At 33.4% G+C, this 25,337-nt stretch overlaps 1 protein-coding gene across 1 annotated transcript; it reads left to right on the forward strand.

The window, feature by feature from the left end:
- Positions 1–16,245: 16,245 nt before the first annotated feature.
- On the forward strand, positions 16,246–25,220 carry LOC128164041 (uncharacterized). Its single transcript, XM_052827755.1, has 14 exons — positions 16,246–16,734; positions 17,852–17,952; positions 18,205–18,350; positions 18,622–18,730; positions 18,978–19,087; positions 19,452–19,564; positions 20,296–20,426; positions 20,835–21,002; positions 21,304–21,431; positions 21,724–21,946; positions 22,368–22,506; positions 22,970–23,251; positions 23,757–23,984; positions 24,238–25,220. Exons 1-14 carry the CDS (start codon positions 16,431–16,433, stop codon positions 24,477–24,479), a joined length of 2,424 nt encoding a protein of 807 aa, XP_052683715.1. The 5' UTR covers positions 16,246–16,430; the 3' UTR covers positions 24,480–25,220.
- The last annotated feature ends 117 nt before the right edge of the window (positions 25,221–25,337 follow it).

Consider the following 25,337-nt stretch of genomic DNA (forward strand, 5'->3'; position numbering starts at 1 on the left):
AGGGTTTTCCGTTGAAAAACGGAAAACCCTAATAAAAAGAAACCGAAGAATAACAAGAGGGTCTTCCGTTGAAAACGGAAGACCCTAATAAAAAGAAACCGAAGAAAAACAAAAGGGTCTTCCGTTGGAAAACGGAAGACCCTAATAAAATTGAAAAAGAAACAATAGAATAATAGAAGGGTCTTCCGCTGAAGACGGAAGACCCTAATAAGGAAAAGAAACAATAGAATAACAAGAGGGTCTTCCGTCGGAAACGGAAGACCCTAATAATCTTAACCCGCACAATAATAGAAAGGTCTTCCGTTGGAAACGGAAGACCTTAATTATTATTATTATTTTTTTTTTTTTTTTTTTTTGGGGGGGGGGGGTCAGAAATTGTTAAATAAAAATTTTAAGACGGAGAAAGTTGTTTGCTATAGTTAATATCGACCATCCACCTTAAAAACATTGTCATATTTAAATGTATATGCATCGATATACCTCATATTAATATTTTCAACATAATTTCAACTTCTTGTACTTGGAGTTTTTTTTCACAATGATATTGTTAACAATGTACGCTCAACACACAAAACCCAACTGCAAAGAAATTGTCATGATTGATTATTTTGCAAATGCCAAGCGCTCACTTCAATAAAAATAAAAGACAGTAATTTTAAAGACATTAATAGAATTTGTGTATTTGCTGTCATTTTAAATCCGTTTTTTGCTTTTAGCAGTTTGTGATTAGAATCCCCGTAGGCCTAACTAATCAAAATAATTTTCGGATTTTTGTCATTGTCACCTGATTTTTTTTTTAATCAAAACGTTCATTGTTTCGTAAACTTACGTGCTTACATTGACAATTAACATAATGAACCGAAGATCTCACTGGAGTAATATGTCCTTATTACGTCCGACACATATATATCATTATTTATATCTCTTATAACGTTTCAGATTTAAAGGATGCTATTGAAAACATTAAATATATACTCCGGTAACATGCATTGTAAACTTAAAATGATTTATTTGTGTTCAAAATACCTTTTTAGCTGTAAACAAGGACGAATGATATCACCTAAGGTGTGTTTATCTGTGTGTTGTTAGCAGACTAGAAAGGAAAAACAAAATAAAGAGTAACATTATGAATTCAAATCAATGAACAAGGACACATTTCAAGCCAAAAAGGGAAGAGCAATATATTTAAAAACATATACGTGCATATGCTCACTTGTGGAAGTTAATGCATTTTGAAATATGGATAACGACAGCTATTACCATTTACTTCTGGAAAACAAAACTGCTGACATTGCTCTGGGTAGCACTATTCTTATCATCGTCGGGGGAGTAATTGGAGTGATTGGAAACTCCCTCATCATCTACTTCTACTTCTTTCGTGTCAAGGAGAGGGGCGAGAGATACTTTATTCCTGTTCTTGGCGTTGTTGACCTATTAGGTTGCTTAACAGGTGCCCCTTTTTACATTATGGACAACACTTTTCTTTTCTACTACCCAAGTACAGTGGCTTGCAGTGTCCTGTCCTTTTTACAGGTTTGGATCCCTGGAATATCCATGCATATGCTTCTTGTAATATCACTGCAAAGGTACCTTTTGGTTTGTAAACCTTTTGGACCGAAGATGACGGTTTTTTGGAAGAGGATTTCAATTGCAATCGTATGTTTCGTCTCAATTGCCTTCTCGGCCCCTCTTTTGAAAACTTCAGGCGTCTCTAAGGAAATGAATGTGTTCATGGGCTACAACCTCACTACATACATTTGCAGGTTTTCGGATGGATCTACACCCAGCATGTTCGCGTATTTTGCGATACTGTTTCTGGTCATGTTGGGAAATCTCGTTGTAACTGTTGGGCTCTATATCCCTGTATTAAAAAGGATTAATTTATCATTCAGTTTTAAAAGTAAGACTTATGAAATTCATCACGAAAACAATCTTTCTTCACAAACAGACACGACTAATGCAAGCGAGACTGACGGTCACCAAAGTACAGAAAACGGTGTTGAGCAGCAGGCAAAAACTTCCATCGAAATGCATTCCTCCAAGAGAGTACATTTTGCTGCTTCCAAAAATCAATCTCAGGAAAAGTCAGCAGAAAACATTGCAAATAAGCATCTAGAAAGTCAACACATTCCAGAGAAAAGTAGTAATAGTGGTAAAAAGTTAGGATCCAAAACCGAATCCGCTCAAAGACGAATTACTATCATGTTCTTTGTAATCATTGTTGCTTACGTATTATCATACACTCCTCCCTTGATTATTTCTATTCTTTTGTATGCACTAGATGATTTTACGTTCATTTCTATGACCAGGGCTGAGCTGGCTGTGTGCTTCTATCTGACAAGATTGGTGTTTCTCAATCACATTGTGAATCCTTTTGTTTACGGTTATTTCGATACAAAATTTAGAAAACAGCTAATGACTTGGTGCAAAAGAGGCAAATAATAGAGGAAAACTGTGAGAGGAAAATCAAAATTTATTCCTCGATTACGTAAACGAAAGGTTTAATATTAAGTTGAGTTGCAGAGTTTATGAATACATAATTTAATTTTTGTTCAAACACTCTGCAATGATAAAATTGTGTGACTGTTCTTGTATAATAGTTATGCCAATTTTAATATGTTGCTATTATCATCTAAGCTGTTAGAATTATGTATAGGAAAATCAGAAAACTTTTAAGTATGTATACATGTTCTGTAAAGATTTGAGCATGCAATAAATAATAAACGCACTTCAGGGCTATATTTTAGAAGCTCAAGAATCATAACGACTTGCACCCTAAATTAATGAACGTTTATCATTCAATGTTGCAGTATGATGGCAAAACTAATAATCATAGAAATACAAAACAAATAGCTGCGCATGAATGGTTTTATGTATATTTGGTTTTCATTGTGTATAACATTCTATGGAACAGTTACTGAAACATTTTCGCAGGCTAAAAAGAGTTTCTAATTGATTTTCGTGCATTAGATCATGTCAATGAGTTTAAAAAAATGAAAGTTTCTTTGATTTGAAGTTTATTACTGCTACATATGTACAGCATGATCAATATAATTTGAGTATCGTTCTCGAGACTGCGAAAATTAAGCAGTTTTGTAATTCATAGCCAAGAAACATTGGGTTTATCTCCTCCATGTAATTAACATTCGAAATCAGAAAAACCCCGTTTCCTTCGAAGGTGCTGTTACCATAATAAATCTGTTATATGTGATAAATTTAAAAAAAAAATATAAAGAAATATTAGATTGATATTTGTGTGAGTCAACCTACGAAATACTGCAGGACAAAGTACTGCAATAATCGTGGATATATACACATTGATTAATTCATTGCACGTATGTAATTATGCTTTTAAAAACCAGGTAACAAAAGTAATTGACAATTTATTGCTGATAAAGCAAAAAATTACTTTTTATTACTATCAACTGGAGGTTACTAAAAAAATCTTGAATCAAGGTGTTTAGTTATACTAGTGCTGTGCTGAGATATATTCCTTTAAATAAAAGAAAATTAATCACGTGCTTTTTAGTTAGATAAACATTAGCTTAAAAATCACTTCTCGTCTTATTAGTTTACATTTTAATGTACAGAATTTAGATAGTGTTATTTGTGTTTATTCCAACCATTTACTTGCTATTTTTATTTTCCGTAAATAAAGATCAAACTAGTTTTTTAAAGGTATACAGACAGTATGAATATAAACTTTAAAGCGATGAACTGCCTTAAGTAGTTCCGACAGGAAGTAGCTTTAAAAGCAATACTAACTGATAAAGCAAAGGTTTAAATCACGTGGGAAGTGTACTCCGTGCGTTCAAAGTCATTATACAATTTTTTTTCTAACAGTTATATAGTAATACTAAGTACTCATAAAAAGTAGTACATGTATATGATACAAAAAAAAATAATAAAATAAAATTTCATTACTACTTTCATTTTTATGACTTTTTTAAAAATAAAATGTTTATGTGCAAAAATACTTGTCTATAATGACCAAATAAATTTTAAAATAAAACATTTCACTTCATATCCTTAATAGGCTTCTTTTAGAACAACGCTTTTTACGCTTTTTAATGGTGTTTGATATTAACACACCCTAGTTTCTGATAAATTTCTTATAAAAAAAAAATATTTTTGGATCAAACAAAATAAGTTAATGTTAATATTTTGTACAAACAACTTTTCAACTAATAGAGTGTACATGTACATGTTCTAAAGGTTGTAGATTTTGATTAAGCATGTTGACCCCTTATTTTTTTAGCTTTCCATGTGTATTTTGTTATGGTTATTTCGATACAAAATTTAAAAGTAAAAAAGCTGATAACTTTGTACATGTACAAAAGAGGCAAAATAGTATGCATGTTTTGTTGTTTTTTCTTCAAATGTGTAATTTTCCATCGAGTTGCAAGATTTATTAGTACTTGTACTTTTCGTCGTGGTCAAATACTCTGCAGCAACGAAATTGTGTGTAATTATATATACTAATTTTAATCTGTTATCGCTTTCATCCTTGTTTTTAGCTTACATTATTTCTGGTCATTAAAACATATACATATATTGTAAACATAAACCTTGACTGCCATAAGTAGTTCCGATCGGAAGTAATTAATTAAGCATTACGTAAACGTGAACATGCTTACTTGTAACATTCAATGTATTTTGAACGATGGATAACGATAGAAATTACCATTTAATCTTAAGAAACAAGATTTCCGATATTGCTCTAAGTAGCACTATTCTGATTATCATCGGAGGAGTAATTGGAGTAATTGAGAACTCCTTCATCATCTACTTCTACTTCTTTCGTGTCAATGAGAGGGGCGAAAGGTACTTTATTCCTGTTCTTGGCGTGGTTGATCTGTTAGGTTGCTTAACAGGTCCCCCTTTTACATTATGGACAACACTTTTCCTTTCAACTTCCCAAGTACAGTGGCTTGCAGGGTCCTGTCCTTTTTACAAGTTTGGATCCCTGGAATATCATTGCAAATGCTTCTTGTAATATCACTGCAAAGGTACCTTTTGGTTTGTAAACCTTTTGGACCGAAGATGACGCTTTTTGGAAGAGGATCTCGGTTACAGTCGTATGTTGCGGCTCAATATTATTCTCGGCGCCTCTTTTGAAAACTGCAGGCGTCTCTGAGGAAAAGAATGTATTCATGGGCTACAACCTCACTACATACATTTGCCGGTTTTCGGATGGATCTACACCCGGCATGTTTGTGTATTTTTCGATTCTGTTTCTGATTATGCTAGTGAATCTCGTCGTTACTGTTGGGTTTTATATTCCTGTTCTTAAAAGAGTTAACTAATCATTCAGTTTCAAAAGTAAAACGTATGAAATCCATAACGAAAACAATATTACTTCCCAAACAGACACGAGCAATGAAAGCTTGATGGAAGAAAATGACAGTCATCAAAAGAAAGAAAACGGTGTTGTGCAGCGAGCAGAAACATCTATTGAGTTGCATTCTTCTGAAACAGTCTGTTTTGCTGTTTCCGAAAATCGATTTCAGAAAAAGTTAACAGAAAACATTACGGAAAACCTTACAAAAAGTCACCAAACCATCAAGGATAGCAGTGTTGGTAAAAAGTTTTTGAATCCAAAACGAATCCGCGAAAAGACGAATTACTATCATGTTCTTTGTAATCATTGTTGTTTACGTAATATCGTACACTCCTCCCTTGATTATTTCCATTCTTGTGTATGTATTAGAAGATTTCACGTTCATTTCTATGACAAGAGCTCAATTGGCTATGTGGTCTGGTTTATCTCAATCACATTGTGAATCCTTTTTTATCTACGGTTATTTTGATAATATGTTTAGGAAACAGATAATGACTTTGTTTAAAAGAGGCCAATAATACAGTGGTAACAACGTTATTGTTGACAAGCCACTCGTGTAAAATAGTTCGTGTAACGTGGGTGATCGTTCGTGTAACGTGCGGGATCGTGCGTGTGTCAGGAAAATTAGGTTGCGCTTTTTCCGGTGCGTGTTCGTGCGTGATCGTGCGGTTTTTTCGTTTTGTAACTTTTTTTACGGAATGGCAGGAATTTAAACTTTTTTTATAGAAGAAAGTTGTTAACTTTCATTCTTTCTTTCCTCGTTTAATACATTCAGCAAGTATTTCCACAGCTCATTCAATCCTGTGTTCGGTCGAGTTAATTTTGCATAATTTCATAATTAGCCTATATCAAGCATCCATTGTGTCTTGAAACATAATTCTAATCATATTAGCAAGAGCGACACGTAAAATGAAAGCTGTCAAGCTTACCCACTCCCCGTTTTAAACTAAACGATTATTTCCAACGTTTTTCTTTCAAATGAGAACACGATACGCATTCCTCTCTGGTACATTGTATAAACATTTGTTTGAAATAAAATTTGTTTAGACGCTTTAAAATTTAGAATAAATAGAAATAAATCAATTATGTACTAAAAATTAGGAAAATATTGGATGTGTAAAATCAAAATTCTATGCAACAAGGTAACAAATTTACCTGTATCCCGCAAAATTAAATGGTACGTTAGAAAATTGAATTACATAAACAGTCAACTCGTATGTAAATAATTTCGTGTAGATTATGCATTATCTTCATTTCTTTTACACTTAAGTTATTTGTTATGGAGAAAAAAAAATATGTATAAATCCTATATTTTTGTCCATGGATGTGTAAAATTGTTTACTTGTAAAATATAAAACAGTACATGGCTACTGTACATGCCGCTTTTCAATAAAATACAAAATAAAGCAATACAAATTAATGCAATACGTTTCCTTAATTCTAATCTTAAAAATTAATTCTAATTATGCGTGTTTAATGGTGTAGAATCTATCGGTTGCGTGTTTTATCGTTATCGTCCGTGTTTCGTGAAAATTCAGTAAGTTAGTGATCGTGCATGTATCGTGCGTGATCGTTCATGTATCAGAATGGTGCGTGTCGTTTGTCAACAATAACGTTGCTACTACTGTATATAGCACATAATTTTTAGTTTACTTTATTTTTGTTTATTCAAAAAATAGACACTATGAGCATGACTTTTGACGCGAGGGACTGTCATCAGTAGTTCCGACCGGAAGCAATTGAGATAGTAATGTATGTACTAGCTTAAAAAGCAAAGGTTTTTCAAACAGGAAGTGAATTCCGTGCGTACAAAATTCATCATATGAAACTTTTTGTAACAGTTATGAACTAATACTAATTACTTGTAGCAAGAGGTATACTTATGATACCAATAGAAAACTAACGCTATTACCGCTTCCATTTATATGACACTATTTAATATGTATGCTGTAGGCTCATTTCATTTTTAGCTCACCTGAGCCAAAGGCTCAAGTGAGCTTTTCTGATCACAATTTGTCCGTTGTCTGTCGTCGTTGTCGTTGTCGTTGTCGGCGTCGGCGTTGTAAACTTTTCACATTTTCATCTTCTTCTCAAGAACCACTGGGCAGATTTCAATCAAATTTGGCACAAAGCACCACTAGGTAAAGGGGATTCAAGTTTGTTCAAATGAAGGGCCACGCCCTCTTTAAAGGGGAGATAATTGAGAATTATTGAAAATTTGTTGGTATTTTCCAAAAATCTTCTTCTCAAAAACTATTCGGCCTGAAAAGCTCAAACTTGTGTGGAGGCATCCTCAGGTAGTGTAGATTTAAGTTTGTTCAAATCATGGTCCTCAGGGGTAGGGAGGGGCCACAATGGGGGAATCAAGTTGTACATGTACATAGAAATATATAGAGAAAATCTTTAAAAATCTTCTTCTAAAAAATTATTAGGCCAGAGAAGCTCAAATCAAAGTGGAAGCTTCCTCAGGTAGTGTAGATTCAAGTTTGTTCAAATCATGGTCCCCAGGGGTAGGGTGGGGCCACAATGGGGGGGGGGGATAAAGTTTTAAATAGGAATATATAGAGAAAATCTTTAAAAATCTTCTTCTAAAAAATCATTAGGCCAGAAAAGCTCAAATAATAGTGGAAGCTTCCTCAGGTAGTGTAGATTCAAGTTTGTTCAAATCATGGTCTCCGGGGCTAGGGTGGGGCCACAATTAGGGGATCAAGTTTTACATAGAAATATATAGACAAAATCTTTAAAAATCTTCTTCTAAAAAACTATCAGGCCAGAAAAGCTCAAATTAAAATGGAAGCATCCTCAGGTAGTGTAGATTCAAGTTTGTTCAAATTATGGTCCCCGGGGGTAGGGTGGGGCCACAAGAGGGGGGTCATGTTTTACATAGGAATATATCGAATTTTTTTTTAAAAATCTTCTTCTCAAAAACTATAAGGTCAGAAAAGCTTAAATTTGAGTGGAAGCATCCTCAGATAGTGTAGATTCAAGTTTGTTCAAATGATGGTCCCCAGGGGTAGGGTGGGGCCACAATTAGGGGATCAAGTTTTACATAGAAATATATAGACAAAATCTTTAAAAATCTTCTTCTAAAAAACTATCAGGCCAGAAAAGCTCAAATTAAAATGGAAGCATCCTGAGGTAGTGTAGATTCAAGTTTGTTCAAATTATGGTCCCCGGGGGTAGGGTGGGGCCACAAGAGGGGGGTCATGTTTTACATAGGAATATATCGAATTTTTTTTTAAAAATCTTCTTCTCAAAAACTATAAGGCCAGAAAAGCTTAAATTTGAGTGGAAGCATCCTCAGAGAGTGAAGATTCAAGTTTGTTCAAATCATGGTCCCCAGGGGTAGGGTGGGGCCACAATTAGGGGATAAATTTTTATACAGGAATATATAGAGAAAATCTTTAAAAAAATTTCTTTTCAAAACTTTATGGCCAAGAAAGCTCAAATTGTAACCATCCTCAGATAATGTAGATTCAAGTTTGTTCAAATCATGGTCCCTGGGGGTAGGGCGGGGCCAGAATTGGGGATAAATTTTTATATATAGAGAAAATCTTTAAAATCTTCTTCTCAAAACTATAAGGCCAGGAAAGCCCAAATTTAAGTGGAAGCACCCCAAGATCGTAAAGATTCAATTTTGTTTAAATAATAGTCATGGGGTATGGTGAGACCACAATGGGGGATGACTTTTTACATAGGAATATATAGAGAAAATCTTTAATATCTTCTTTTTAAAGACTATTTGGCCAGAAAAGCCTAAACTTGTGTAGAGGCATCCTCGGATAGTGTAAATTCAAGTTTGCAAAATCACAGTCCCTAGTGATGGAGCTGGGCCGTGATGGTGGTTTGAATTTTTACATAGGAATATATAGAGAAAAATCTTTAAAAATATTCTGGGAAAGTTTTCGGTCCAAAACTCAGTACTAAGTGTGAAAGCACAGGTTATGCAGATTTAAGTTTGATGAAACCATGATTCCCTAGAGAAAAGGGGGGCCACGAAATGGGGGGGGGGGGGGTAAATTGGAATAGAGAAAAATCTTCTTACAGGTACAACAACAAAAGGGGCTTGGTATTTACCCAAAAAAAGAGGTGGATAAAAATTGGCAGATTTTCTATTTTTTTTAGCAAGATCTACTGTACTTAGTTGTCAAGATATTTTGATACTGTAATGCTAGTTTGATCAGAATTAAGGCAATTGTTGCTCAGGTGAGCGATGTGGCCCCTGGGCCTCTTGTTTAGACCTTGACATTGATCATTTTCGACAAAACTAATTTTTTGGTGTACGACCCTGAAATTGCATCGTACACCTTTGATTAAGCTCGGTATTAGATACAGGGTTACCTCAAAAATAGAATTTGCTGTAACAGTCAGACATAAAATCTAAAATTTATCACAGGTGTTTAAGGACGGGAGCCCCCCCCCCCCCTATTCATGTAGGGCTTCCTGAGGTTTTTTTTCATGATTTATTTTCTAAAAGCATATGTTGATGTATACTTCACTAAGAAAATCACAATTAATTATACATAGAAATATACTCTATTGGCATAAAAAGCTTTCTTATTCCTATACAGTAATAAGCGATGAACTGCCATAAGAACTTCCGACAGGAAGTAATTAAAGAAGCAATTCTAACTAATAAAGCATTCTCAAGGTTTAAATTAAATGGGAAGTGTATTCCGTGTGTACAAATTCATTATACAAATTTTTTAAACAGTTATATCCTAATACTAAGTACTCATAAAAAGTAGTATATGATACCAAAAAAAACAATAAAATAAAATTTCATCACTACTTTCATTTTTAGGATTTTTTCTTTAAATTGTTTATGCGTGAAATTGAATAAGTTGTCTTTAATGACCAAATAAATTTTAAATTAAAAGAATTCAGTTCGTATCCTTGGGCTTTTTTTTTTTAAGAACAACGCTTTTTACGCTTTTTGATGGTGTTTGATATTAACACAACCTAGTTTCTGATAAACTTCTTAGAAAAAAACTTTATGTGACCAAACCAAGTAAGTTTATGTTATTATTTTGTACAACATCTTTTCAACTAATAGTGTGTACATGTACATGTTTTAAAGGTTGTAGATTTAAATTAAACATGTTGACCCCTTATTTTTTTTTAGCTTTCCATGTGAATTTTGTTTACGGTTATTTCGATACAAAATTTAAAAGAAAAAAAGCTGATAACTTTATTCATTTACAAAAGAGGCAAAATAGTATATATGTTTTGTTGTTTCTTCTTCAAATGTTTAACTTTCCATCGAGTTGCAAGATTTATTAGTACTTGTATTTTTCGTCGTGGTCAAATACTCTGCAGCAACGAAATTGTGTTCTTATAATTTTATATACTAATTGAAATCTGTTATCGCTGTCATTCTTTGTTTTAGCTTACATTATTTCTGGTCATTAAAAGATATACAGATATTATGAACATAAACGTTGACTGCCACGAGTAGTTCCGATCGGAAGTAATTAATTAAGCATTACGTAAACGTGAACATGCTTACTTGTAACATTCAATATATTTTGAACGATGGATAACGATAGCTATTACCATTTAATCTTAAGAAACAAGATTTCCGACATTACTCTAAGTAGCACTATTCTGATTATCATCGGAGGAGTAATTGGAGTGATTGGGAACTTCCTCATCATCTACTTCTACTTCTTTCGTGTCAAGGAGAGGGGCGAGAGGTACTTTATTCCTGTTCTTGGCGTGGTTGATCTGTTAGGTTGCTTAACAGGTGCCCCCTTTTACATTATGGACAACACTTTTCTTTTCAACTACCCAAGTACAGTGGTTTGCAGTGTCCTGTCCTTTTTACAGGTTTGGATCCCTGGAATATCCATACATATGCTTCTTGTAATATCACTGCAAAGGTACCTTTTGGTTTGTAAACCTTTTGGACCGAAGATGACGCTTTTTTGGAAAAGGATCTCAGTTACAGTCGTATGTTGCTGCTCAATAGTTTACTCGGCCCCTCTTTTGAAAACTGCAGGCGTCTCTGAGGAAAAGAACGTATTCATGGGCTACAACCTCACTACATACACTTGCAGGTATTCGGATGGATCTACACCCGGCATGTTTGTGTATTTTTCGATACTGTTTCTGATTATGCTAGCGAATCTCGTCGTTACTGTTGGGCTTTATATTCCTGTTCTTAAAAGAGTTAACTCATCATTCAGTTTCAAAAGTAAAACGTATGAAATCCATAACGAAAACAATATTACTTCCCAAACAGACACGAGCAATGCAAGAGCGATGGAAGAAAATGACAGTCATCAAAAGAAAGAAAACGGTGTTGTGCAGCGTTCAGAAACATCTATTGAGTTGCATTCCTCTAAAACAGTCTGTTTTGCTGTATCCGAAAATCGATTTCAGAAAAAGTTAACAGAAAACATTACGGAAAACCTTACAAAAAGTCACCAAACACTCAAGGATAGCAGTGTTGGTAAAAAGTTAGGATCCAAACCGAATCCGCGAAAAGACGAATTACAATCATGTTCTTTGTAATCATTGTTGTTTACGTAATATCGTACACTCCACCCTTGATTATTGCCATTCAGGTGTATGTATTAGAAGATTTAACGTTCATTTCTATCACAAGAGCTCAATTTGCTATGAGGTCTTATCTGACAAGACTTGTTTATCTCAATCACATTGTCAATCCTTTTATCTATGGTTATTTTGATACAATGTTTAGGAAACAGCTGATGACTTTGTGTAAATGAGGTCAATAATATAGGGAACATTTTTTTTAGTTTATGTTTGTTTAATAAAAGATATTATTTTTTTAATATATATTGTCTATTTAAAAATAGACACTTTGAACATGACTGTTGACGCGATGGACTGTCATAAGTAGTTCCGACCGGAAGCAATTGAGATAGTAATGTATGTACTAGCTGAAAAAACAAAGATTTTCAAACAGGAAGTAAATTCCGTGTGTACAAAATTCATCATATGAAACTTTTTTGTAACAGTTATGCACTAATACTAAATACTTGTAGCAAGAGGCATACTTATGATACCAATAGAAAACTAACGCTATTACCGCTTCCATTTATATGACACTGTTTAATATGTATGATGTAGGCTCATTTCATTTTTTAGACCTTAACCTTGATCATTAAGAACAAAACTTGATTTTGTGTACAATCCCAGACTTACATTTTTTCCCTTCCATTCAGCTCTGATATATAGGGTTATCTCAAACATAGAATTTGTTGTAGCTGTCAGACCGAAAAACAACAATTTATCACATGTGCTTAAGGACGGGAGCCCCCCCCCCCCCCTATTCATTTAGGGCTTCCCGAGTTATGTTTTTCATTTTTTAAAATCATATGTTGATGTATACTTCACTAAGGAAATCACAATTAATTATGCATGGAAATATACATGTATTCTATTGGCATAAAAAGCTTTCTTATTCCTTTACAGTGAACTCGATAAGCTTTTTAAGGTTACAAATTATCTTTTGAGTCTGGAACAAATAAGACTATTAAATTCAACGATACAACATCAAGAGACATTTCATTGATTTGTTTATATAACCATTACATCAATCTTAGATAGTCTGTAAGCGACTTGCTTTTGTATGAAATAACACGTAACATCCAGTGAAGTTTAATAAAATCAAAGTACTGAAAAACTGACGGGAGTTGATTTTATCGATGTTTATTTATTTTAAAATCAATGATATGTTATTTTGCATGACAAGTACATGTGTACATGTAGTTTTTAATTTAAATTACGCACATTTTTATAATATGTATTTTTGGACTTTTTCGACAAGAATGTCGAGAAACCCCCTAATGAATCATGTTAAATAATATTTAAAGATAAAATGAATTCAATCAAACTATGTATCAGTAATAGAAATATTTCTCGAACATTGTATGGATCCAAGCAATATTGAACTCTAGTCTCGTTCAACCAAACGCTCGGCTGACCCGTAAATCTCCGACAAGGATTTACGGAGACAGCCGAGCGTCGAGTTGAACGAGACTATATTAAACTCTGGCGTAAGAATACATACGACTACCAAAACTATTTAAATTGTTCGTACCATTTAAAATCTGACTATTGTCAAGGTATTTATAAATAAGTTTCCTATAAAACAATGCTTTAGCATACATTACATCGAATATATCAATTATTTTCAAGAACTAAGTCTTGTCAGCAGCAATGATTTGTGCCGAGGTCCAAACACTGTATCACTTTCGGTTTAATTTGTCCAAGTAACTGCATAGGAGAGTTGATAAAAATCAACTCCCAAAAATCATCTATGATCAATGAGTTCTTCTTTATATACCGGAACAGTCCGAGAATGTGCGATTGCCGGTAATAATTCTATGATGCAATGAGCTACATATACTATTTCTGGTACAATTTAATTAGTGATTTTCACAAAATGATTCTATTAAATTGAATACAATGAAAGTTCACTGTTACTACAGGTAACCGAGGTATATATAGCATTCTTGCTTCGTATTGCTATTTAGGCATCTTTCCAATGACGTTGATTTGACTGATGAATTGTAGTTCCATCTGGTGACTTTCAAAAAATATGATTTGATCTGCAAAATTAGAAAAGATAATATTCACACCAAAAGCCGCTTATAAAACACATAAGAAGCGAAAAGGATACGGAGAAAAGGAAGTGGTTTATCATTGCAGTCAGTAACAGGTGCATTAGACAATAAGCCAGATTTGATTCAAATTTTATAAACTCTATTGAGTATCCTACCAAGGGAAGTTTAAGGATCGGTATGACCGAGTGATAGTCCTGTCGAGTGCAAAAGTACTGTTTGTTATCCTATGTATTGACCCAGCCTTCGTCATGTCAATTTTAAAACATAGATATAAATTTGAAAAACACCCTTGAATGTGAAATTTTAATGCATCTACGACAACATACTTTTCCTTGACATTAGAATAGAGTAACGAATAAATATTGACACTAAAATGCTAGCCGCTTATGAAACACATAAGAAGCAAAAAGGATACGGAGAAAGGGAAGTGGTTTATCTATGCAATCTTAACAGGTGCATTAGACAATAAGCTAGATTTGTTTCAGATTTTATAAACTTTCTAGTGAGTATCCTACCAAGGGATGTTTAAGGATCGGTATGACCGAGTGATAGTCGAGTGCAACAATACTCCTTGTTATCCTATGTATTGACCCAGCCTTCGTCAGGTCAATCAAACGCGTCATTCAGTCACTTAACAGTTACCATTCAATCTCATTTCAGTTACCATTCAGTCACATATTATTACCATTCAGTCACATTTCATTTTCCATTCAGTTATATTTCATTACAATTTGGTCAAAGTTCAGTCATTTTTCAGTTACCATTGATTTCAGTCATATATGATGATCCACCACTTGACATTTCATTATATGGTTTTAAACAATTATTTTTTGTTTAAACAACCCCGGTCAGACTTACTTCCATTTTACACGGTTTTCTTAGGCACATTATTTTAAAACATAGACATAAAAGTGAAAAATACCCTTGAATGTAAAATTTTAAGGCATCTAAGACAACGTACTTTTCTTTGACATTAGATAACAATAGGGTAACGAATATTCGTTTAAGACTGAAACAAATTTTAATTGAATCCCAAACGATACAATCGTCCATATAAGAGACATTCAATCTACTATTATAATATATGTTTAGCCAATTCATTTGTACATCAATTAGAAAATTTGTTTTTGTATGAAATTTCAATATACAGTGAAGTAGATATAATCAAGGAGTTTTTAAGAACACTATGTACAGCAAAGGTCAGAGAAGGTGCGTTATTTTCAGTTACAGCTTTTCTGTACTAAAATACAATGTTCTGAAACATAATTTTTTTCAGGTGAGTACAAATTAAGTGTGGGGGGGGGGGGGTATCAAAGGAATATTTCAGTTTGCCAGGGTTGGAATCCGAGGCATATTTTCGGTAATTTTACAATGTAAATTTAGGAAATATGAATTTGTCATATCTTTTTGACCCCCAGCCCCCTTAGATCCGTGCACATGAAACAATGTACAATGTACATGTATTTCTTATCCTGGTACTTTTTTAATAACAGTTTTCTTCTCTATATGCCTTGTAACACGTATGTCCGACTATGATTATGAATTTCGATCATTGTAAAACTGACAGTGTATACATTTTTTATATGTTTAGTTATGGAATCCTTTGAATGTTCTGTTCTTTGTTCGTCTTTATAAATTGATCTCAAAGGTTTATTTTATAATATCACATTTTATCTTTTTAGGTTGTTATTATTGTTATGTGCCTATTGTTCATGACCTTTGATTCTGTACTTTTCTATTAGTATAGTCATTGCATATGATATTTGGTGAAAATTAAAAAAAAATGCAGAATGCAAAAAACAAAGTGATTATAATTCCAGTTGTACTATATAAAGGAGACATGAAAGTAATTAATTGATCCGCACTAGTGTACATGTCTTTATTCCATATCGTTTCTGTGAAAGGTGATTTTTTTTTCTTTTGAAAATTGATGTGTTAACTTTTTAAAAAGTCACAAATCTTTATCAAACTTTATCAGCTGAAACTCGTCCGTGATTGATGTTCAAAAAATAAATATAATGCAGCCAGCTTTTCCCCCCAGGATCTAGAATTTTCAACAATGAAAATTATCTGCCTAATATTATCAATTAACAATTTTGTCCTAAAATAAACCAATTTTGTCCTAAATTATTGACAGCGATTAACGGGGAAGTCAACAATACACAAATAACGTCTTTGTTGAATACAATATACAATTGGAAATTCATTTGAGTGACGATAATACTGGGCGACATTATACTTCATGATGATTAGTCGTACTTACATCCTGTTTGTGTGTATGTGACCATACGATTGTAGAATCGTGTGTAAATCAAACGTGATGGAAACATAATGAATTATTATTTGAGATACCTTTTATAATCTATTGTTTTTTATTTTCCCTTATTTGACTCCATTTTTTATACGCAGTTTACATACGAGATACGGTCCTTTCCGAGTTTTTCTCGAATTCAGTCACTCGGTTTAACTTCTTCATTGATTTCTCTACAAAAATGAGCGCCGTAAGCTCTCTATGTAGTAAAATTTTAGTTGTAAATATCATTCTGGTGACATTTTTTGCGATAAGTGATATTCAAGCAGCATTTAAGCATGATGTTACTCCATCGTGCCCTGCATCGGAGGATGTGTGTAATATAGAGCTTCGTGTTAATTACATCATGAGTATGATGTCATACAACTGGTCAGCTTTCCAAGGATTTCCCGTTGACTACAATAACGGGACGTTTTATAAGAAGATCTCGAAATCGGTGGGATCCACGACCCATGTTTGCGATCAGATACCTTTGACGGAAGACGGTAAGAGAACAAAATCAAAGTACTGATACGACCGAAGAAGGTAGTTAAATGTACCTGTAGTTAAGATTGTTTTGATGTAAATTATATTTTTCATTTCCCGGATTTACTGAAGAAGATCAGAAAACAAGTTCAAAGTAGTGATACAACGGAACACGGACGTCAATTAAGATGATTTTAATGTAAATTCAATTATTTTCTATGACCTTGTCGCTGTGGCCAATGCAACGATTGCCGCTTCTAGAAGTTCCTCTTGGTTTGAATATTTATTGATCTCTGAGACATTTATAATCAAAAGAGAAAAAGGAATAGAAAAACATTAGTACATTTTTTTCACACTATGTAACTTTTCATTGAGTATCGGTTCATTTCTTTCATTTCTTTATAAAAGTATTTATGTCAACTTATATAAATGCAAAGAATCGATGTTATTTAATTTATTTTAAGAACGCAGTGAAAGATAGGGGTCTAATGAAATACATCTGACGCCAAAACTATTTGCCAAAACTTTAGCATTTTTATTTTCTTTATTGCTTAACAAATTCAGATTACGTCCCATACACTTAAATGATTTAAAATTTTCATTTTGCGAAAAGCAAACTGAAAATTACAAAATATGATATATAATAAACATAAGAAATATTGCTTTTTTTATTACCTAATGCACATATTCAAGACTATGATAGTTCTTCAAATAATACATACATGTACATGTACAACTATAGGTTTAAATATCATTGTAAATGTACATACATGTATATATTGAAAGTTATTGGATGACCGGATGTGGAAAGACAGTGGGAATAAACAATACAGAATAGAGAAGAAAAACGTTCGCTGTAGTTCACTGATGTACTTCCGTTTTGTTTTGTTTTAAATGATAAATGCGATAAATATTTTATTATATTACATTTACCATCAACAATAAGGAACAAACTTGAATGATGAAAACTACGAATGCAACCGTATAATTATTGACATGGTTCCTATTTTCTTTTCTTTCTTTTTTTTTTGTTGTTAATTTCTTAATAAAGATGCAAATATGTTTCATTGGATTAAAAAACCATAATTTTAGAATATGTTCCTGGCTCTACTAAGACATTCTTGTTTTTTTTTTTAGAATTGGAGGAAGTACTGACGGTAGATGGTAATTACAAATTCATGTTCGCCATCAACAATCAGTTTCCGGCACCAACATTGGTCTTCCATGATCAACAAGTGGTAACATTAACATTTCATACATTGTCACTGACCAGTTAAATTTTCATTTCATTTCATTTTCAAAGACTTGAATGAAAAGAAGCATTTTCATCTTTTGCAAAGACTTGAATGAAAAGAAGAGAAAAAAAAAGAAATGGAATCAAAGTGGTCAGATTTCACCCTAACGTGTGCCTTGTTCTTTGAATAAAAACAGTTGAAGCATATGGACCAGATTTGACCCTTATTTGGGCCTTGTTTTTTTTTTGTTATCAGGTTAGCATACGTGTGTACAATGACATGAGCAATGAGGCAGTCTCCTTCCACTGGCACGGAATGTTCCAGACCGGAAGTCCATGGATGGACGGTGTTTCCATGGTATCACAATGTCCGATTCAACCAGGAGAATTCTTCACCTATCAGTAAGTAACATAATGGTTGTAAATTAAAGATATGAAATTTTATAAGCAATGCATTGTGATTGAGAGTTTCCTGTTGTACTTCTCTTCGAGACTCTTTGTGAATCCTTGCGACGTCAGTATATGCTTTAGACCTACCAAGAGTGTCGGTTTTAGGAGCCAACAGGAAGAGGAGGAGGAGGTTTATAGCATCTGCTGACGTATCAAGGACATACTGACTATATACATTAATTCATTATAAGAATTAGTTATAACCGTGTTATTTTGCCTCCAGATTCGTGGCCAGTCCCCCTGGCACGCATTGGTATCATTCCCACCATGGAGCCATGCGGAGATCAGGCCTAGCGGGTGCCTTCATTGTGCTACCAAAAGAAGGGAATGAAGTAATATAATTATAAACGATTATCACTCTTGCTCTCGTCGCCATTTTCCAATCAGTTTATTTCGTAAAACATTTTCCCCACAATATACATAATTTTGGGTTGATCTTAATTATTAAATTTCATTTCCTTATAAGTGATAAAATAGTTTAAGAAACTCACTATAAATTGCTCTTCCCTACCTCAACAAATTTGCAAGAACTTGATTTGATAATAAATTTAAACAATTGTACAATGACATATTTTACAGAGAGATGATATTCCACCAGTAGATAAGGATGCGGTGTTTTTGGCCCAGGACTGGCAGGCTGCCGCGAGTGACATAGAAGTCGTGAAGGAAATGGAGTGGCTCATGTACTCGTATGTAACTTTCTTTTATGATTATTTTTTGAATGCTAAAAAAAACTGTTAAGTACATGTATATCATCATGAATATAAACTGCTGGATTGTACATATATTCTTATGGACATTCCCAAAAGATTTACTTACAAAAATGTACATGTGAAAATCAGATATTGATAAAGTTGTATAGATTGTTTATTTAAACAATAAAGGCCAACAAGATATTTGCTTGCGTGATACAATTAGCATTATATGTACATCAATGAATCTAAAGAAATTTGGATGAAATCATACCTTCAAGATATTCATTTGATGTTTTTATCAGATTTTTAAAAATTAAAAAAAAGAAAGATGCAAAAACTATTCATATTTGTGTTTTAGTTTTTCAAAAAGTAGCGGGAAATTGGGAACACAAATGAGAACGTATGATGGCTCCGTGTCAAGCCTAACTCATCCAATCAGCAGGGCCCTTGTAAACGGCAAAACCAAATCATGTAAGTTGTGATCCAATCAGCAGGGCCCTTGTAAACGGCAAAACCAAATCATGTAAGTTGTGATCCAGTCAGCAGGGTCCTTGTAAACGGCAAAACCAAATCATGTAAGTTGTGATCCAATCAGCAGGGCCCTTGTAAACGGCAAAACCAAATCATGTAAGTTGTGATCCAATCAGCAGGGCCCTTGTAAACGGCAAAACCAATTCATGTAAGTTGTGATCCAATCAGCAGGGCCCTTGTAAACGGCAAAACCAAATCATGTAAGTTGTGGCAGTTCCAAAGCGAGTCTTAACTCACTCAAGCCGAGGTTCTTAAGAGCTGCAAAATTAAATTATGTGGATTTGAAATCTAGCATGTCTGTTGCGTAGATAAGTCATTAAGGGAAGTAGTTATTATTTCCTAAACAAAACTCATGTGAATAAGTTGTTACAGTTGCTTTTTTGTGTCTAGCTACGCCATTTGACGATTCGTGTGTGTGTAATTATTGTAATAAAATTTCTTTTTGTCGAGAAGCAAGTTAAAAGGGCTCTTCTTATCAGTAAGAAAAAAAATGCTCAACATAGCTGCTTCTATGAACTTAACAATTCTAACATAACATAATAGACTTGACTAATCAAACACTTGTTTTGTGATATAATATGTATTATACATCATGTAGTTTAACAAAGTACTGTATTTTCATGGCAAGGTCACTGTTTTGTTATTAAATTTTCAACACATTTTCCGTGTAGTTTCTGAAAGCGACACTGAGAACGAGAAAGCAGTTCCAATGGAAATTTTCAATGTGACCCAAAATGGCTCTTTACTTCTTCGGATAATACAAACAGGGATGACAGGGGAATACAAAATCTCCATCGACCAGGTATAACTGAAAAATTCTTTTATAGATTTTTATCTGTACTCATAACTTTTAGGGTTTTTTTTTCCTTTGAGCAGTAAACTGATGTGCATGATAAAGCTGTAAATAAAAAGACAATAAGGTGTGATTAATTTATCATTAATAAGTGTATAGCCCAGAACCAAAGACTAAACTGATTGGAATTTATTTGTAAGATTTTTTTTTTCAGATTAAAGCTGATTTAATTAAGTTAATTATGCAAAAGCTTGCTGGTTCTAATTTTTCACTAAACATTTCCTGAATTTTTTTTCGTAAAGTGAATAATAGAAAATATTAGTTGATACCACTTTTCATACGACCTTGTTTGCGATCTTATTTGAATTTTCTTAGCAAATATGTGACTTTACAATGTTTAATATTAATTATTTACAGCACAGACTTCTTCTAGTGGGTTCTGATGGCGGTGATTTAATTCCAACATGGATTGATTACCTCATCATTAACCCTGGGGAAACCTATGACGTCATGGTATTTGGGAACAACACCCCGGGAAACTATTGGATTCGCCTCGAGACAACAGAAGTTCTCGATTTCTTTTATGTGAGGAAAAAAATGTTTTGACGTTTAATGACTAAAAGGGATATTCTTAAACCCAAATATGATTTCATTGAGAGAATTTCAATGTTCAGAATGTTTGCCTGTACCCTTACCAGCTCATTAGTCCTAGAATATAATTCTAATTCCTGTGAATTTATCAACATCTCAACATAAAACACAATAATGAATAACAGTTTTCGTTTTATTATAGACTTAGACTCACTTGTAATTGCATTTACATGTAACTACATGTAGTACAGCTTTCACTTTATACCTTATATCTAAAATATCATATACCATGCAGAATCCAGTTCAACCAAACGTGAGTTTTGCGCAGCTTCACTATCAGGAAGCGGTAGAAGCTCTTCCGGACTCGGAGAAAAGGGAGTGCACTGTGTCGGAACCGTGTGTGATGGCTAACTGTCACTGGAGGTAGGGGGAAAATCTCAAAATATTAGAAAAAAAACGCTGGATCAAGATAACGTAATGATAATGTCTAATAATATCTTGTTAGCGAAAAGTCAATTAATATAGCAGAAACACATTCTTTGGATGAGAAAACGGAAGTCGATTTGAATTCGAGCCCCGGTAGATTTTTGGACAAAAAAGCTTCACAAAGGCTATTTATTCAGTACATTGAAAAGCAATTTAATCAATTATAGCCTTGTCATAAATTAACAACAGTGATCGTACATTTAATGACTTTTTTTCATTTTCTGACCAGTCCCGATGCTTTAAAACGCTGGGAGCCAAATACAAAATGTGTGCCAATCAACGAAGTGAAATCAACTCCGAAGAGCGTTGCCCAAGTACCCGTTCCGATACCAACCTCTGAGAACGACTTCCAGGAAGTCTTTTTAAACTTTCATTTTTCCGGAAGTGACCTAATTAGCCCTCGACCGGCCGTAAACACCATCCATTACAAGGGTCCTCCTGTTCCTCTTCAGGTAAAGTTGATTAACAAGGGATATTTTAGTAGGCTTTTTGTAACAATCTTATGGGATATTTTGGTAGGGGTTTTTTTGTAACAAGTCAAAGGGATATTTTGGTAGGGTTTTTGAAATAAGCTAAAGAGATATTTTGGTAGGTTTTTTGTAACAAGCCATAAGGATATTTTGGTAAGCTTTTTGTAACAAACTAAAGGAATATTTTGGTAGGTTTTTTGTAAAAAAAAAAAAAAATTATTAATGTACATATGACATAATATACCTACCAAATTCACAACCCGTTACGAATGCAGAAATATCTATTATTTTTAATAAACAATTTTTACACTTAATATCAAACCACTTTCTTGCGTTTAGTTAAAAAACATTCAATAAACTATGCACCAACTGAAAGGCTAACACATTTATGTTCGTTTTATAGTTATATCCGAATATCGTAAATGATCAAACTGTGGTGTGCAATAACCAGGACACGGCTACCTGTGGGGACTACTGTCAGTGTACGCACGTCGTCAAACTGTCCACCACCAAAGTCACACAGATTGTGCTCATGGCCGAAGGTAAGAGTCGTAAATCTAATCAAAGGCCAATAGCATGTCCATATTCTTCCTTTTCGACAATCCTTTTTTTAGGATTTCCTGAAGACAGATTTAACATATTACATTACAGGAATTTAAGAGTTTCTAATATACTGATGTAATATTTCGCAGAGTTCGTGGTAAGAATTGACAGCGTAATTATTTAACGCGCAATTTATCTTTCGTTCTGTAGTTACATGTCATTGATGGTTTAGATCATAAAATATTCGGCTTTGTAAAAACTAATAATCTTTGACATGTACAGCACTGACATCATGGCTGAAAAATCCAAGTTTTATATTTTGAAGCATGTGAGTTCATAAATATATGAGTATCCTAAATTTTTTGATTTATTTCAAAGGATTCATTTTTTATCAAAAGGATTAGTGTGACACCAATTTAAAAATTCCTTTAAAATTTCGTATCTCTTGTCACATTGTATTAGACGGTCTATCGACGGGAACTGCACATCCGGTTCATCTCCATGGCAACCGTTATTACGTTGTTAAATATGGAGTAGGTGTCATCAACGAGACCAGTGGATTACTGCAAGGCCCGAACCAGGACATCGAATACTCTCCAGATTACAGATCTGCAAAATGGCGCAACTCTAGTTGGAACAATGGAAATATTCCTGACATGAACGTAAACGATCCGCCCCTGAAGGACACGGTTGTGATTCCATATAAAGGATATGTTGTTCTCCGGCTTAAAACGGAAAATCCAGGTATTTTTTCTACTTTTAAACCAGATTTGTTTTGGTTTTTTACCTGCGTACATGTATATTTTACATAAAAATTATTTTGAAAATGTTAGATGCATATTTAACATTTTTTTAAAAATCTGAAACCGTTTTTTTTTTAATGGACAAGTGGTTGTTATAATTTTCCATCAAGCTTGCTGAAGCTGTCTGGGCAAATGTGTAGGAAATTAGAGAATTTACGCAATAAGATATATAGCTCAACGCAGTAGCGTAAAATATATGCTGCATTTATATATATTTGATTTAGGAAAATGTGTTCATTCTTATAAACAAGTATATTTGATCTATATGATTGTATAAAACATGATGCATGTGCAAAGTACAATAATGTTTCTTTGTAATGATTATATAGAAAAAAAAACTTCTTTCAATCAAAGAAACAAATGATTAACTTAGTTTATATAATTGTAAAAATTCAATGTATTTTGGTTTCTTTGTTAAATACTGTCTTCATGATTATTTTTTTAAGGTTTCTGGCTAATGCATTGTCATTTGGAAACCCATATGAGTGTTGGTATGGCTGTTGTTATTCAAGTTGGAGATCCTATGGAAATGCCCAAGCTTCCGGACAACTTTCCAATGTGTTCCAGTTATCCTGCTTATAACGAGCCCGATTCCAAATCAAAGTCGGGCTCGGGTGAAAAGTCAGGATCCAGCCATATGGAGGATGATGCTTTGTTACAGCTTCCAAGTACAGGTAATTAAGCTGATTGTAACACACTGTAGCTAATCATCTTAAAGGTTCAAATAGTATCATACGAAATAGATACCAATGAATTTAAACTCTCAAATATCTTACATTCGTTACACAATTATACACGAGGTCTATCTATTCTGCTTTTTCTATAATCTTCTTCTCTGACCATCTTTTCCCTGTTTTTCCTTTTCTTCTCAGACGCTTTTCCAATATCAACCATTTATAATAAATCATATTCATTGGGTTTTTCCAGATGGAGGTAGCACCAAATCACAAAGTGTTGGGAACAGTTACCATAGAGACGACTACAGCATGATGAACATCAGCGTGGGTTGGTTTGTGTTGATGATGATTTTAATGGTCTTATTTGTGTTTGGGTTTTGCGCTCTTTCCGTGGTGTTGATAAGCAGACATTGCACCTGGACTTTCCCGGCTCGTAGTCGGCGTGGATACCATGACATTGATACGGAAGAACGGGTCGTATTTTCAAAATGATCATTTTTTTCTAGTATATCGGAATTATTGTGAATGGATTTTCTCTCCAATGATTACATTAACATTTCTGGTTTTCCACGCTATAAAAAGTGTCATTTACGCAAATAAAATATCGCTTAGATTTTAGTTTCTCCAACAAAATTACAAGCTTAAGGCACATGCGCTGATCTAGAAAATCTATAAATTGACACATTGAGTTTCTCAAATGGCAAATAAATTTAATTAGCCAATTACTGCCGCAGTAAATGACAATGCAGATGTGCATGCTACATTGTTATTTCATCTTTTTTTTTTACCTTTTAAACTTCATCATGATTTTCTTGTAAATTAATTAAAAAACCCATCTTATCTTTTTTAATTGACAAAGATGCTTGTTGTATCTTAGATCACGTTTTTTTATTTACTTTTTTCATACAGTGTACTCGTTATATTATAATGTGCTTGTGTTATAATTAAACAAATATATAATCATAATGTAGTTTACTATATTTAAGATTCGGCTGATATTGTATTATTATATTGTATTATTTTTTGCTTATGACTTTGCACATCATTAACACAGTATATTGTCTATTAAAAAGCATTCTTACAATGCATTTAATATTCAAACGATGGGATATTGGGCATTGACATTACTAAAGTCATGCAATTAAAATCACGGAGAACAACACAGTTGTTATTTGTGTGTATATGTATGTGAAATTGCTTAAGCAAATTAAAATAATTATCATGAATGGTAAATGAGTTATGTTTTTATTTTAAAAGAAACTTGTATTTCTTAACGATGAAATAAAACCATTTAATAGAGCTTGGACCTTGGGTAGTTGTGTCAAACTGCATATGACGTGCCTGTCTATT

Source organism: Crassostrea angulata, chromosome 9 (genome assembly GCF_025612915.1).
Source record: "Crassostrea angulata isolate pt1a10 chromosome 9, ASM2561291v2, whole genome shotgun sequence".
Taxonomy (NCBI): domain Eukaryota; kingdom Metazoa; phylum Mollusca; class Bivalvia; order Ostreida; family Ostreidae; genus Magallana; species Magallana angulata.